General features: G+C 34.4%; 1 protein-coding gene and 1 long non-coding RNA gene across 6 annotated transcripts in view; one reads left to right on the forward strand and one right to left on the reverse strand.

Annotated features, from left to right (window-relative positions):
- The window catches only part of LOC118200600 (ATP-dependent translocase ABCB1-like), a 137,473-nt gene extending 130,616 nt beyond the window's left edge, over positions 1-6,857 (forward strand). For all 3 annotated transcript variants that reach the window (XM_085817490.1, XM_085817489.1, XM_085817491.1), the window contains 2 exons: positions 4,305-4,451; positions 6,054-6,857. In XM_085817490.1, the coding sequence (XP_085673616.1) occupies positions 4,305-4,451; positions 6,054-6,257 (351 nt within the window). In that variant the 3' untranslated portion in view covers positions 6,258-6,857. The remainder of the gene's footprint in view (positions 1-4,304; positions 4,452-6,053) is intronic.
- Positions 1-17,523, reverse strand: part of LOC146997368 (uncharacterized) — a 369,770-nt gene that overhangs the window by 51,878 nt on the left and 300,369 nt on the right. The gene's annotated exons all lie outside the window — the stretch shown is intronic.

Consider the following 17,523-nt stretch of genomic DNA (forward strand, 5'->3'; position numbering starts at 1 on the left):
TCATATCAAAACCTTCAAGATCATTATTATCTACCAACCGTTCAATTACATTTTTCCTAACAGCTCATGGTCCATTTCCAGAATACCTTCATAGATTCGGACTTCAGCATACAAATCTCTGTACCTGTGGTAATGAAGGCACAATAGATCATTATCTCTTTCACTGCAGCCTTACTAAAGATTATCACCTTAAAGCATACAATTTAACTTCTGCTCAGTTATGGTTTCAACAGTTATTAAAAAGTAATATTCTCAGAAATAATCTTCATAATATAATAAATTATATCTCCGCAAACATCGATAATCTTAAAGGAACTTGAAATCATTATTCTTTGTTCATTTACCTTACTTAATAAGCCATTCTTTCTACTACCTCATTTTAATGCTTTCACTCAAGACTATCTTTATTTAAACCTTCAAGATCTCTCAAGCTCGATCAAGAATTTAAGGATATTTTCTAACTCCATCTCCTTAATATATTAATAAAGTCTCAACTCAAGATTTTTAGTCAAGTCTTTTACTCAAGAATGACTCTCTATCAAGAATTTCCACGAACTTTTCATTCAGGTCATCCTAATTCATTCAAATACTATTTCTCATCAACTTTTATTCAATTACTGCTCTTCATTCTCCATAATGAAATACTTTACTCTTTACATATCTTACATTCTCAGCCTCTACTATTCTTATACATTATGTTGTTCATTTTCAAAATTTGTAATGATCATCTTAAGTATTTACTTATCTATTTACGTTTCATTTACTTTCATATTTCTTTAGGTATTATGTTTTTATATATTTAATTTCTTCAATTTTTATTATATAATTCTCAAAATTCTGATACTTTATTTGACTTCATATATAACAACATTGTATTTATCTTATTCTAAATTTTTAACTTTTATTTATTGTATCTATTTATGTTTATTATTTATTGTATTATTTATATATTTATTTCTTGATATTTTATTTTTATTATGTAATTATCAAAATTCTAAAATTTTATTGTATTTTACATAACAACACAGTTGGTAGATGATTCCATCAGTTGAGCGTAAAAGCTGAATGTCTTAAAGGCGGTGCAGCTGTTCATCTGATGGTAAATAAATAAATAAATGTTGTGGGGTCAAAGGCAAACGTCTTAAAGGCCTCTGTGAGCATAACCCCGCCTCAGACAAGCGCCATGAGATGGTGGACGGTACCACGGGAGGTATAGACGTGGCTGTAGGGCGTTGAATAGTCGACAATGATACCATTGGGGGCCGTTCGAGCCTGGCGAAAAATCATCCTATCTTGCCTCGCATTTGTGCTCCTTGGCATTCCAGAGCCTTCATTTCCTTGTTGCAACCATTGCTACCAACGTCTTTGCATAGCAGTGTCTGTAAGCTACAGGTGGTGTTTTATTGCTCGGTATGACCACCCAGCTTCACGCAACCCTAGACTGCGACCACGTTCAAAGTCGTTTAGGTGTCGGCAAGGTCTTCGATATCGTCTTAATGGCTTCTTTAGTTGCTTCTTTACGGAATTACAATGGCAGCAACAAAAAAAGATAAATTTTCCGCCTCTGTTACTGGTTTTGTACTTTGCGAAATGTGCACTAGAAGTGAGCGCTGTGATCGCAATTTCCCTGTTCATTTGCCTTGAAACTTTGATCATTTGCATGTTCGATCAAGATGTTTGTGTAATTTCGTCACGATCGCAAAAGTCCTTCTTGGTGCTTCGATTTTTTTGCAAAAGAGTGTAATTCTAACAGAGTGCGTAAATCTTATTTGTTGTTATTATCGCTTATAACAAATATGCCAAATTTCAAAATGCGCCAGTATATAAATTCACATATATCTTCGAAAATTTTAAATAAAAAATTCTAATCTTTTTGCAGGTGCGCCTAGAAATACATCTACTTTAAGAATTTTTTAAAAATTATTATAAAATGCAAATTTTTAAAACAGGTTAGAAAATAATTGCGAATATGATTTGGGTTCACCCTAAATTTCGAATTGTGAAAGAAGGAATCCAGTAAACTTAATAAAAAAGAGATATTAATAAATATATACCGTATTTAATTAACACTGAGGAGGTAGAACTTTCAGAGCTAATTTTTTAAAAACTGCTCTTGCGTTTTTAAAAAGCCTGGCTTAATTTGTGGCATAGAATCGAAATATGAAAAAATAGGTATGTTGTGTTTCAGAAAAAGTTCTTTTTGTGTTAAATACGTTAGAACAATGCTATATTCAAGTATAAATCTAATATATCCTAAAACGTGCTTTCGAGTCATGAAAAACGCAAGTTAAATTTTGTCAATCAGCCCAGTAGAGAAGAGCTATAGAATTGTCCCTCCCTTCCTTTTTTTTTTTTTTTTTGAGCAAGGTGTACTTACACAAATAAGATAATGTTTGAGAAAAGAGATAGGCGTGGATTTTGCGAAATTGCAAACACATGGCTTCTCCATGACTAATCACATTTCATTGCCAATGAAAAATTTTCAGCTAATAAAATCACAGAGCTTTTCTGTTGACCATCAAGATATGACCTAGCTGACTGGAAGTTTTTTATTTCTTAAGTTCAGAAATCTACTTCAGAAGATATTATTTTGAAATAGCCGACAAGGTCCATTGCGAACAGGGGTCTGAAGCATCTAAAATGGCTTCCTCTACTGCTATAAAGAATGTCAGTAATCTTAGAATTGCCGTACTCGTTCATGAAGTGTCTATTGTGAAAAGAATAAACTGTTATTGAATGCATGTTCAATAAATACTTTAAAAAATCATTCTCATTACTTTTGCGCCCAGCAGCGACCGAGCAGTCGCTGAACCTTGGTAATTCGGTCTGAGGTTTGAATTCCGCGAACGGGTTGGTCGCATGGGCGTTTTGTGGTTTTTCCTAAGTGTTACGTGTATACGAGCCCGTTGAAAGTCCTCCACGAACGCATCCCTCCCCATAGGTAGATAGCCCTTTGCAGTAATCAAATAAACGAAATTTTGAGGTGATGTGCCCTTTGCACATATGCATGATTTTATACTTTGCAATATTTAATAATATATTTTACTCATTGTTTTAAAAGATAGTGAACAAAATATTTTTTTTTCTTTCGACGTACGTGTTTTACAAATATAGTTCGTATAATATTGTAAGTAAGATATAAAGATAACGTCATAAATTTACAGTATAAGTTTCATCAACCATTTGGAATGCAAAATTATTTTTTTTTCAGCAGGAACGTAAATAAATAAATAAATAAATAAATAAAAAAAGGGTAAAGAGAGGAAAAAAGGAAAGAAGAAAAAAAAGAAAAATAGAAAACCAAATCAAGAGAGGAAACTTATGAAAGAGTTCTTGTCTACTATTATTTTTCTTTTCGTTTATGGTTTTGCCTCATTGCTGAAAATCAAAAAAGATTTTATTTAATACAATGTATAGCACGTCACGTGTTACCTTTTTCCGTCCTGGCAGGTATCGCATTGTCAGCGAAAATTAAATAGCGGTAAAATGGCACGGCAGCGGTGTTCAAGTAAAAACTGTTATCGCCGTTCCTCGGCATACTTAATAGAGTTGAATGGCTCTTTGCGGCAACTTTTGCCCAAATATAAAATCGATACAACTGTATCAGACTTTGAGGTATCCACAAAATAAATGTTTAGTTCTAAGTAATTATAGTAACGACTTCCTAAAGGGTGCTAAATGCTATTACAATTATACACAAACTCACAACTTCGGGAGTTGGAAACAAAATCTAAATAGCTTTAAAATTTTCCTGATTCTTGCATTTGCCATTCATTGATAAAGGAATATTTGAATATTCTTATCTACAGAATCATCCTATCGCATATTTTGACCGCATCCTGTTTCATGCAGCCATTTGTCGAGATAATGACGACATAGATATATATTTTTCCATGTGCTTTGCATTTTCCGGCTAATTAAAAATTCATCGATATCTGAAGTACTTCTCTTTGTTCAGGTTTGCGATATTCGATGAAACAAATAAAACAATGCGGGATGATCTATGTTCTAATTCACTCGTTGCATGCCTTGCATGCAAAATTTTGAGTCGATCCATCAGCTAGAGTCAGCATGTAATAAACGCACAGAAAACGTAAATGCGTAATAAACATACAACATACAGGCAAACTATAGATAACATGTATGCATAATAAATATGCAAACAATATTATACTTTTATATGTAAAGAGAGATGCTTGCAATCCATATCCATCTTTTAATAAGTAATTGATTTTTTACTTTTACCTGTTTACATTTCTGAACAGTAATTTTTTATGAAACGCGAATTTTGCGTCTCCTTTAAGGGCTATGATACGTGTCTTGGAGAAAGAGGAACTCAACTTAGTGGAGGCCAAAAACAGAGGGTAGCTATTGCTCGAGCGCTTCTCCGAAATCCCAAAATTCTTCTGTTGGATGAAGCAACATCAGCTCTTGATGCAGAGAGCGAAAAGGTAAGACTTCTTAAAAAACGTGCAAGAATAAATGCTCGATATATTTAAGATACGGTTATTTCTAATAGATTCACCTAAGTTGAAAAAAATCATAAATCTAAAATGCGTTTGATACAGCTAACATAGAGCTCATCAAAGACTAGCTTCTGTAAGACGTGCTTAAAATACTTGAAAGGCACATTCCTACCAATAGACAAAATAACATAGCATAAAAACATTTTAAAAATGAAGTATTGAATATTTTGTATAATTTTAACATAGATTTACGTTCCTGTATGGTGGTCTGTGGATTACAGAAACGCTTAGATCTCTAGTTGAGGAATAAAACCACTGGATAATAGTATTTTCTTCTTTAGTTCAGAATTAGACTGCTTAAAGATATTTTAACAATAAATTAGTGATCTAAAATAATTCTCAAGACCGAAATATGCAATGAACTTAGGGATAAACCTGTCTCAGAACTTCTCAGATGTCTTCTAGTGTTCTCAGCTTTCTAAATGTTTTAGCTAGGATTCAGTTCTTAGTATAAAACATAATTAACAAAACTAAAATTGATAATTGAAACTCTAAAATTTTCTTATGGAAATGTTGAATTTTCGTTAAAAGTGCGTGTAGTAATTAGTGTATTAATATTGTTCGTAATAGATTGAAGGCACACAGTACCGATGATTGATAAAATTTATTTTATCTGATTGATAAAATTTATTTTATCAAAAGAAAGACTTCACAGTTCTGGAACTTTCCATAAAAATACTCGTACAGTACTTCATAGTATCACAGATCTCAATCAGAAGTTAGACTTCAAACCACTATGAACGTTAAATACAACAGAAATGAAAAGTGCATCTAAAAAGCGAAGTTCTCTCGGATATCCGAAGTCGCTCTTAACTAACAACTAACAACTAAGAAATTGGCGCACTCTCCGGTCTTATATTGTTGTTTGGCTTCTCGAAATTACTGCAAAGCATCTGAATGCCGGATACGGTTACAGTTAATATAGAAATTAATTACAGTTATTCAATGACAATATTCATTACTGTAATACAGGAACCAGACCAAAATGTAGCCAAATTATAGCCAAGTTTGACAATTTTTGGCGATTTGACAGAAATTAGTTGCCTAAACCGTTGCTAGGTTGGCGATGTCTCGACAGTCTAGCCTGATCGCCATTTACTCAATGTTAAACAGAGTTGCCCCTTTATTCTTATTTTTCTGGCAGAGCATCCTTTCCCTCAAGCTTTTCTTGTTACATTATAAAGGAAGAAATACAGCAATTTCACATGCAATTTCCTTAAAAATTATCTATTTGTGTACAAAATTCATAAAGTTTGAAATGCAATGATTTATTGTAAAGTATTTTTCTTGTGATTTATGACAGTCATATGTGCATTAATATAACGAAAATAACGTTCTTCTCATTATAATATTGTAGTATATTGTAATAAGATACTGTGAAATTGAGTAGCAATTATTATTTTTAAATACCCGTAAGTCCAAATTTCAGATTGCCATTAACTTTTATTAATAGTTTATTGTATAAAATTGCTGAAGTCTCTTTCACTTTTATTAGTGAATTCAGAGAAATTTGTACTTTTTTCTTAGGTTGTTCAGGAGGCTTTAGATGAAGCTAGGACTGGAAGAACATGTTTGATCATAGCCCATAGGTTGACTACTGTTCAAAATGCTGATACTATCTTAGTCCTACATAAAGGAAAAATAATAGAAAAAGGAACGCACCAAGAACTTTTAAGTAAACGGGGACACTATTACAAGCTGCAAAACAGTCAAGCGGAAATATTAAATTAAATTGTTGAAATTTATCAGCATGGAAAAAGTTTCTCATTGCCACGAATATACATAAGAATCTTAACAAAAGTTCTAGGAATTTTATTGAAAGAGGAAACATGTCTTTCATTTTATAACACTAGCGATTTTATTTAAAAAGAGCGTACTGGAATAAAATCAGATATATTTATGAAATGTGTACAATAGTGATTCTCAGCTGGAAAAGGGAATTGCAGAATTTTTAGCGGGAATGTTTGTCAGCCTTTTATTTACCTATTTAGTCACTGATTATGAATGTAAGAAACTACGTTTACTCATGTTTTGTTATTTATCAACATTTTCTTGTTTAGTTTACAAAACACATTAAGAATGATCTAAATTAAAATAAATGTATATGTATTTTTGGAACGGAAGGGAGAATTGATTATCTAGCAATGGTGAAAGGGGTGCATGGGGCTAAAAATGTTGAGAACCCCTGATGTACATTGTTCTAGAATTTCTGTAATTTGTGCATTTTCGGATCCTTCTATGTTTCGAGCGTTTGTACATTTTTTTACAATAATAAAATAAATGGATATTTTTTTAATTGTAATTTATTAATAAACGAATTATAAAATGTCATTTTGAATGGATGAAGGTTTTTACGTTTTACACTGTGACTATATTTCTAATCAGTATAAGTCATAACAAAACTCTTGTTTTTTAATTAACTCACATACATACAGAGTGTTTATAAATGAATGGTGCGGTTTTAAAAATTAATAATAAATCAATGTATTACTTTATATGGGCAAACCTTACAGCATAAGCAGCGGCAACTGTCCAAGTTTTTGATGCACTAATCATAAGCTTTCAATACATGCATTCTTGATCACACATCTATACTGTAATGAAATTCTTCCCATACTCGGTGTAGCAAGTCCACCGTGACGTTCTGAAAAGCATGCTTTATCTGACTGCAAACATCTTCAAGGGACACTGGTAATGGCGGTGCATAAACTCGATCTTTAACAAATCCCCAAACAAAGAAATCGCGTGGTGTTAAATCCGGCAAACTGACGGGTGGCTAAGCGAGAATTGTTATCTTCTATTGCACTATATTCAAACCAGCGTTGATGAAGAACACGATTAAGAAGCTCTCGTACATTCCTGTGGGAATAGGACAAAACACCGTGCAGTTGCAAAATATAATTATCATAATTGGGTTCCGCTACAGTAACAATCAGGTTTCCAACATGGCTAGAAATGAGTCAACAGCCACAGTTTTTTGTTCGAAGAAAAATGAGCCGTACACACTCTCGTCAGATACCGCACAGCAGACGTACGCGAAACTCACGCTGCACTCAAACCACAGATCTGGGCACTGGAATTCTTGCAGTGCCATCTTGAAAACAGCTACTGCGGATCCACAGTAAGAATAACAGGCAAACAGCAGGTAGCACATGAGAAACGTGGACAGTTGCCAATGCTTTCGGTGTAGATTTTACACGCTAATACATCGATTTGTTATTAATATTTAAACCGCACCATTCATTTATAAACACCTAGCATATTTGCGATTAATTATTAACACTAGAAAACATAACTGGATTTAAGTGTAATGTGCGGGTAGTAACAAAAAGTCGGTCGCGGACACTTAGCTAACAACTACTTACCGAACAGTTGGTTAGCCGACAGGAGATTTAGTCGACGCGGACGTTTAGCAAACAAAATACACTCATGTCCATAAATTAAGAATAATGCAAAATCAGGCAAAGGAAGAGTTAGAAGCAAAACAAATTTGACTTACTTGTAAAGCTTATTTATTAAACAAAAGGTAAAGAGCAAAAAAAGAGGCTATATGTTTGATATTATTAAAAAAATTAGCGATTCTTTCTCCCTGGAGCAAATTACAAAAACACCTATTTACAAAAAAGCAATATTACATGGTTGGTATGACTGTTAATACATTGTATATCTCCCAGACGATGCAATACAGTCCGTACAACGCCCTAGGCATGCTCAGTATCAAATTATCGATCTGATCTTGGGGGATATTACACCACTCAAAAAGCAATGCTCTTCGAAGTTCCAGTAGACATGTAGGAGGAGGTTGACGGGCTGCAACTCGTCGACCAAGCATGTCCCACACGTACTCTACTGGATTCAAGTCCGGTGAGAATGCTGGGCAGTCCATACGGGTGATATCCTCCGATGGAAGGCATTCGCTTACGATGTTTGCACAGTGAGGGCGGGCGTTGTCATCCATAAACACAAATTGTGCGCCCATGGCGCCCCGAAACAAACGTACATGTTGTTCCAGAATGACGTCCCGATAGATTTGGATTGTCATGGTTCCAATTTGAACATGCAGGTCAGTTCTGGAACCCAGAATAATTCCACCCCAAACGAGCACTCCTGCACCACCGTAACGGTATCGTTCAATGATGTTTTCTTGGTGGTAACGGGTACCTGGAGATCTCCATATGAAAGTCCGGCGAGAATCAGACTGCAAGCTAAACCTGGACTCGTCGGAAAACATCACAGAAGCCCACTGTTGCGGTGTCCACAATGCATGCTCTCTACTCCAGGCTAACCGCAGGCGACAGTGAGTTGCAGTAAGTGGAACGCATCTGACAGGTCTACGAGCATATAGACCAATCTGGCTGTAACGTCTACTCACATTACCATTATCTTGGAATCGTTGCCAAAGCCTGGAGATGACACTCTGGGCAATTCCAAGTTTGTCTGATACTTCCAGTTGGGTACGCCCACATTCCAGACGGCCGATAATTCTATCACGTAAAAAATTATCCAAATGCGTCCTTTGTGTCATAACTATTCGGTTATCGCACTGAAATGCTTATAAAGCGCCTGCGAACAATTTTACTTCTTTGCCTGTATTCCTTATATCCTCTTACACTCTCGTCATTGTGACGTACCATCTGGTTACTTCCTGTAATTTGCATATGATTCTTGAAGATGTGTGTAGTGATTTTACAGGTGATATATTTATCTTAGAGTTCGATTTCCGCGTGACTCTGAATTATCCTTAATTTATGGACATAGTTTATTTAGCCGATAAGGCATATAGATGACGTTATATTTAGTAGACACGGCACATTTAGTCGATAAGCCATTTAACCTACAGGATGTTTAACCGTCAATATGTTTAGCCGACAGTACGCTTAGCTGACAACTTGTACGTGCAGACCAATCATGCAACAAAGTTTAAATATACATAATTTATCCATTTTTATCCAACAAAAGCCAGAGTACACAGAGGAAAGATTTATGGACAAGTAACCACATTTTTATATTCATTAAGTGCTATACAAAGTATAGATTTTAAAATTAGACAGAAAAACAACCTTAAGTTGGCATAGATTTTGAAATCAGTTTCGAAAGCGGTCACGAATAGGTCTCTCTCTTTCAGAAAGACTAAAGAAAATTTCAGAAATAGCAGAATCGAAGCAATTTTATGTGCAACGCAATGGGTGAAGCAAGGCGAAAACGAATGCGATATTTCGAGGTAAATAGTAATGAAAAGTGAAAAACCTAAGATACTGGAATTTTGAAAACATTGAGAAATTAATGTCATTAACTAAAGAAGAAAATTTTTCTTAATGTGAAAGGATTCAAAGAAATCAAGTTTAGTAACTGAAGAAGATGTTACTTACGAATAATGTTGGCCCATCCAAAATCACAATTATGACTAAGTGTCCAGTTGTGATTAGCGGCCAAAAATTTGTATATTTCTCCTTACGAATTTACCATTCATGTTCCATGATGAAAAACTTTCTACTCTCTTTCAGTTTGAGTTCATGACCGTTTCGTTTTTATGATAACGAGAATTATTTTTTCAAAGCTTCATTTTGTGTCAAAAAAGTCTTCAATGACGTGTTTGTGCTGACATTATTTTTTAATAAAATTATTTATAATAATTTTCCTTTACTATTTTTAATTATTTAATCCACAATTATTTTTGATTGACCTCTCATTACTTAATAGCAATTGATTTTTGATTGATTCCAGCATTTATTTCAGACAGTATCTGAAAAGATACTGAAAAGATGAATTTTTAAAAGCTAGAATCGAACAGCTCAGAATCATCTCAGATATAGTAAGCAAATATTTTATCAGCAAACCATAGACCAGTCGTTTCGAAATCTTTCCTTTGACCTTTCCTAAAGAATTTGAATGGGAACAGTAGTAAGCTTCAACGACAGAGCAACGTCGTAGTCAGATGAAAATGAGCGCTGGGTACTATGCTTTTGATGCTTTGATGTTTTATTCTGGTGTATAGTAGAGAATTACCCTGCTGTTTACCAGATCAATCAATGATTGCTATTAGAGGCCTCACTGTTAAAGGCTCTTCACAACTGTATCATCATAAAAGATGAGAACAAATGAGTTGGTACGGTCAGGTATTAGCACGGTGACCATTGCTAAGGCTTAATAAGTGCTTTAATTCTCCCTTTTTTTAATAACAATAAATGTTGCATTTATTAATTCATTTATGGAAATATATAGCCCACACATTTAAAATTAAAGCGTAATCTAATATAATATTATACTAGATATGTTAAAATAATGGTAACTATTTATTAAACACTTGTACGAAGAAGAATTAACTATTAAACTAAGCAGGTTTCTGTAAAATCAAGCAATCGTATGTAAAACATACTGCAGAATAAAAATTTCAAGAAATAAATAACACCAAAAATTGATTCTCTAATTTTTAAACAAAAGATTTACGCTTTGTACTTCACTAACTTTTAAAGCAGGATTCATTCTCCAAGAGTATCACTAGCGTTTGCTTACCACATACTGCCGTTGTTTCAAAAGTCGCCTGAGCCGAGTACAATAATTTTACACTGTGTCTAAGAGAGCTCCCTTCGTTTACTCATCTTGTTTGCCTTGTCGACCAGCCAAGACAAACATGATATCCATATGCTAGAGTAATGCGCTTGCGCAAAAACGTTTTAGCTTGCCCAATATTTTATACCTTTATATACATGAGAAAGGAATTGCAAACATGTTTGTACATTATTTTCTTCTTTTTTCTCACATTTTATTAAATTTATTATCTGACATTTTTTCTTTCCACTTTTTTTTCATAAATTAATGCTTCTGAATTTTTATTTTAACAAAATTAATTTCTTTCATTTGCCATATGGGGGCATGCTTTCGTGGGGCTCGTATTCACGTTACACATGGGAAAAACCACAAAAACTAACGATGCAGCCAGCCCGTTCGTATTGGATCGATCCCGGTTTGAACTATCTCTATTCAGTGGTCTTAATCACTTGGCCACTGTTGGCCCTGGTATTGCTTTAGATCGGATTAATTGTCTATGTAAAGGTCTAGTACTTTTCTATACTAACAAAATAATGTTTATCCTTAGAGGCTGATAGGGTAGAAAATAGAACTTAACCATAAGCAACACGCAGCCTATGTTACTTTGCGCTCATATAAGTGCATGTAAGCTCAACAGGCCTCTGCTAGCTGGTACCAAACTTAGAGATTTGATGCTACGCCTGAAAGCGAATACAGATCCCAACATCGAGTTGTTTTATCACCTCATTTGTCTCAATTTTGTATTGAGGAATGTACTAAATAGGGTTGTCATTCAAAAAAGACTTAAGTACCTTTGTGGTCAAATTATAAGACAAAATAGATTAATTCTAGGTAGATCAATTGATCAAATATTGCAACAATTGCACAAAAATAATAGTAAATAAGAGACAGAGTGAGCAGCACAGTCTCATTATCTCAGTAGACGTACATTAGTACATATGCATTCTCAGCAGTCTTCGAATTTAATTCATTTTTTTCAAGCCATTATGTGACACGAGGAACCCAAAGGTCCTGTTTGACCTAGTGTATAATTATTTAAACAATCTCTGCAAGTAAGCCACAATGGACGCGGAAGTCCGCTCACGGCATGTCTATACATGTTATTCTCAAGGAGCTTACTTGGTCAGCTACTATGAAACTAGGAACAGAAACATTGCTAAATCTCTTTGAACCGAAAATTATGGCTTATGCCGATGAGCTTTTGTGCGTTACTAGGAGCCGCAAATCACATAAGACTAGGCTGTAAGTAGTAATAGCCAACTAAGACAATGATCGTAAACTAATTATTGTAGACTCAGAAACATAATAAATGTTTAACTGCGCTGTGAAACACCATGTACGAACACCCTTTATAAATCTTCACGACAAATACATAAAAATAGTAAGCAATATGAGATATCTTAGGGTTATAATTGATGATACACTCTCATAGATTCCACACCTAAATGAGGTCAGGGGACAATTTGACTGATTATTCCACTCCATGTTCCGGACATGAGCAGCCAATATCTGGAGAGTTTCCTCGAGGATGCGTAGAACATGGCCCAGAGGAGTTGCAGAGTGCGTTGCGTTACACTGGGTCTTCATGTGGGACAAAAATATTATCATTAAAATGGAGGATCTTCTGATTTCAGCACAAAATCATTCCTCCTAAGTTTCATCAAGGATACAAAACTTCGCTCATGCTGGGTTAAATCTTCATTCTTTGCATCTGAAACGCGGGTGTCCCACTTCAAAGAGATAACTAATTCGAGGGGCAGGACATACATATGTTTTGACTATGAACAACTTATTCCCTAGCACTTTTAAAGATAGTTCCAACAGTTGGTCGATATGCTAACTGTCTCAGTGGACTAACTTTCCAGCTGTCGGTTGTATTGCAGAGTCTGCAAAGATATGCATTTTTCGTTTCCTTTGATGACATTATGTAACCTCTTTGATTTGATACATCAATGTTTTCGACTTATGCCGCCCATTCGGTAGAGTGGTTAGTGACCGAAACACCTTCGCATGGACCTCCGACCTAAGGTTCTACACCAATCAGAGTCCATGCGAAGGAAAAGAATCTACCATCCACCGCCGGAGGCATTCACTGAATCAATGATAGTAATATTACAATGCTAAATTGACTATGTCATCTATATAATAATCGTTACATAATAATCCGTATGAAAAATAAATATACAATCAATTAATAATTACATTGTCATGGATAGGATGTATGCTGTGGAGAGTGGAACTTATATATTAATCAGTTTTTACATCTATGTCTTTTTCAATACGTCATAACTTCATGTTCTTATCAGTTTTGTTGCAGTTATCGACAGAGTAGGCCAGTCACATCAGTTCAGGCATTTTATAGTTCCATAGCCCAAAGTATATGATGTTGTGTAGACTGTTCTGTGTTCATATAAACTGGATTATAAGTTAACGTTAGTTAGTTGATAAGTTAGTTGATGATTCTAAGTTAGTTAATAAATTCGAAGTACACTTTTGATAAGTTCATTGTTCACGTAAATACTACTTGTCCACTTCGATACATCATAACTTCGTGTCCTTAACAGTTTGCACACCTCATTATGTGCGTCCATAGCAATTTGCACACTGTGTTGCAGTTATCAACAAAGCAATCACGAAATTGCAGTTGGGAAGTTCATTGTAATATGTACACTATTTTACTATTATCCACAGAAGCAAATGTTTTGTAAATAATAACTTGGCTCCCAGGTGGTAAAAAAAAGAAGGAAAGAAAACTTATTCTTAACCATGACCTGCCGTAACGATGGGCCCGAGCTCGAATCTCGGAGAAAGCCTGGTTGTAACTGTCCGTCCCTTTTTATAGGAGACAACGATGGCCATTGTAAAGTCTTCAGCTAATTTCTAACAACCACCCCGAAATTCTCAGAAAAAGATTATTTCTTACTATCACTTGCAATTCTCGAGAAAGATGAACGTGACCTGCAGTCACGTACCATTCTCAAGTCGTTGTTTCCTTCATAGTTGTCCAAAGGAGAAATATTGTTTCGTTTTCTTACATTCATTTATAGGCGTTTTTGTAATGCATTGTCACAGACCACCCGGTTCAACTCAGAAAATTCTCACGGAGATTTTCCAGACCTGTCGCCATGATATCAGCGGTCTGTTAGGGTTCTTCAGCATATCGAGAGACGCTCTGAAAAATTTCAGACGAATGGGAATTCAGGAAGTCAGCCCGACACGCTCAGGACAACTTGAGCAAAAACAGGGAACGCAGTCTTTATTAGTTAGTTAGAATTAGTTGATGAGTTAGCTTTGCAGTGGAAAGAGAAATACCTTCTCTCGTGTTTTTCAGCTCTGTAAAGAGAGAATTTATTTCCCTCTGCCAAAAGCATTCATATCTCTCTGCGAAAAGATTTAGTGGCTAGTAGCCGGATTTGCCGCTACCTAACTTGAGGGCAAACCTGCTCGAAACGGCCACTATCGACTAAGAGAAGTATGAATAAGGCTGTTTGACGTCCACCAGGATGTTTGCCCTGCATCGTAACAGGAAAACTTCATAGAACTTTAAGTGAAATGTAAACTTAAAGTAACGGAAAAGGACTGCAATCGATTTCATGCATCATCTGTTTTCTGTGTTTTATATTTTTACCCTTTTTTTCCCAATAAGAAAACAATATTTTATAAATTATTTGCATATATCCTAGAACTAAAAGCTTAACTAAATTAAATACGCTACCTCCCAACTCGTGTCAATTTGCTACACCATCTATTAGGTGCTTCTATAATGAAATGGCTACCACATCCGGCCCTTGTAGTGACGCAAGGCTAATGGCTAATAAATAAAGCGTCCAGCCATTAAAAAACGTATTTTCGACTTATCTTAAATATTTCTGAAATGCATGAAACTTTTAAAATAAAATAAAAATATAAATACAATGTGGCCCAGTACTGGAAATCAACTCTGGATGAAATTGCAAAAATATTTATTTAACAAAAGAAGGCCATTAGCAATTGATGGCTGAAGCTGTGAAACACTGTGACTCGAAGGTGCTGGTGGTATAGATTTTAATATTTTCTCAAGCATAGTGGGAATATGATCTAGTTTCCTTTAAAAAGTCCTCCATACCCCGAGAAGGTAGAAAACTCTAGCATGTTTTGCCATAATCTATTAATCAGCAGACCAAAAGCCAGTAAACATTTAGAAAAAAATATTTCAAACGATTTTTAATGTATAGTAAAGTATTTACAGAAATTTTGCTATGCATTTTTAATTGCAGTTATGCTCACCAGGCGCCACTTCATCAGCAGCAGAATTCAAAGCACTGGTAACAAATACTGAGCATGAACTTTTATCAATATTGATTCTTGCCAGTACACGAGTTAAATGCTAGGGAAACATAAGACAGAATGTATTTCTTCAGAAATCATTGATACCTATTGTTGAATAGCGTCTTCTAATGCCAGTAACTATGGAGGATTTCTCTATACGCTTACTTCAGATAACTTCTTATTCGCAACCACAAATCACAGGGTTTCATCTAAATGTCCATTCTTATTCAAATCGAGGGTTTAATTTTTCATTTCCTTCCAAAATTGAGAACAAGAATTGTTTACAGTTATTACTGTTAAATATTAATATAGTTAGTTTACTGTTAAATATTAATATAAAATACGTGAATAAATATATTATAAGAAATATGTAAGAAGCACTAGTTTGAAATTTGTCTAAGGTTTTAAAATCTTTCGAAGCGGCGTAACAAAACAGCGTAATGTTCCATCCTGTATGCATGTCAAAAAACCTAGCTCTTACTTTTGTCCAGATTGGAAGTAACTCTATTTCGTAACATTTTAATGTAAGCTTTAAAAATGACTGTTTAAAACCCGGATCATAGTCAGGATTCCAAGGTACAATAAAGTCTAATGGATAATTAATTGGTCAACCGTAGAATTAAGGTAATAAGAGTTTTGGTCTTTTTTAAAAATGCTATACCTTTCTGTACTAAATTCGATACCACATGTAAAATATCCATTACAAGAAAAGGGTTTCGGATGTTCTCTAAATTATTAAAAAGTATGATATTTTGGAAGAAATATTTATAGATGTAATTCAATGCTTAGCATGCTGAAAAAATATATGTTTGAATATACATTTCATTTTTATAAATTTACAGTTAGTTTCTTCAGGTATTTTTCCACTTTGTTTAAACTCATAAATATTCTCTATACTAACCAGTTATTTTAATTTTGGTACCTTCTCTGAATTCTCTATTTTCCCTTACATTTCCTCGCCAGAATGCAAATTAAGCGGGTGAAAGAGATTACTTAAACGGTTGAAATGAATAGTTTAAACAGAGCGTGATTTCGCTAGTGTAGTCCACGGTTGCTATTTTATCCGCCAAGCTCTTAACTTAGTAATGTTTACGCATTCTAGCCGTTTATTATCTATCGCCGGTGTAGGTTGCCGTGTAAGCCTATTAAGTTAAATAAATCTGTGAAGTTTAATTAAACTACGTCTTTATCTTTCGAATTTATTGTTAAATTTACCTCGAGTTCTTCTCGTAAATAGTCGGTGTTTCTGTGAGCACGAAGTGCGTGCCTTTCTGTTAAAGAGTTGTGATTGTGCTACTTTTCACGCTCGTGCTAGAAGTCGCCAGGCTAGACTTTGACATCTAGACACTTTGTATAATAGCAAAGAAAGTTAGATCCTATAATTCAACAATAAAGAATTTTATTGTTGAATAGATATTTTGTTTTTATTACATTGTGAATTAAATAAAACGCTACTGACTCATTAATGCCAAATGTTTAAATCCAGTAGAAATATTCGGAATAACTAGTACTATTAATTGCACTGGAAATATGAAATACCCAGATGAAGAATTATATTTTTCTTGCAAGCCGACATTTATTTATTAGAGTCAAACCAAGAGTAGTAGGGAGGAGTATTTTTTTTCCGTTTGGTTTGGTTTGTTTGATTATGGCAATGTATTCGATGACTATCTTCCTAAAGGGAGCGATGCCTTCCTGGAGGACTTTCTAAGGGAAATTGGCTCGTATACACGTTACATATAGGAAACCAAGAAAACGTCTATGCAGCCAACTTGCTCGTCGAGATTCGAAATCTTGGATCGAATTACCAGTGTTCAACAACTTTACCGCTCGGCCGCTGGTAGGCCTGAGTTTTTTTGGCCATAGATGAAAAGGAAGTAGATGAATAAAATTTAAATGCGATAAATTAAATATTAATATAAAATACGTGACTAAATATATTATAAGAAATATGTAAGAAGCACTAGTTTGAAATTTGTCTAAGGTTTTAAAATCTTTCGAAGCGGCTCTGGTATTTATTATATAGCAAATAAGAAAATTCTATTTTCTTGTTTATTGTATTTTATTCAACAAATTTTATAAAAAATCAAAGATTTGAAGAATATTTTTGTTTACTTCAAAAAAATAAAGTATGAAAAAT

The sequence above is a fragment of the Stegodyphus dumicola genome, chromosome 5, assembly GCF_044657685.1.
Source record: "Stegodyphus dumicola isolate Sdum_Otavi_A_Nest chromosome 5, ASM4465768v1".
Lineage (NCBI taxonomy): Eukaryota > Metazoa > Arthropoda > Arachnida > Araneae > Eresidae > Stegodyphus > Stegodyphus dumicola.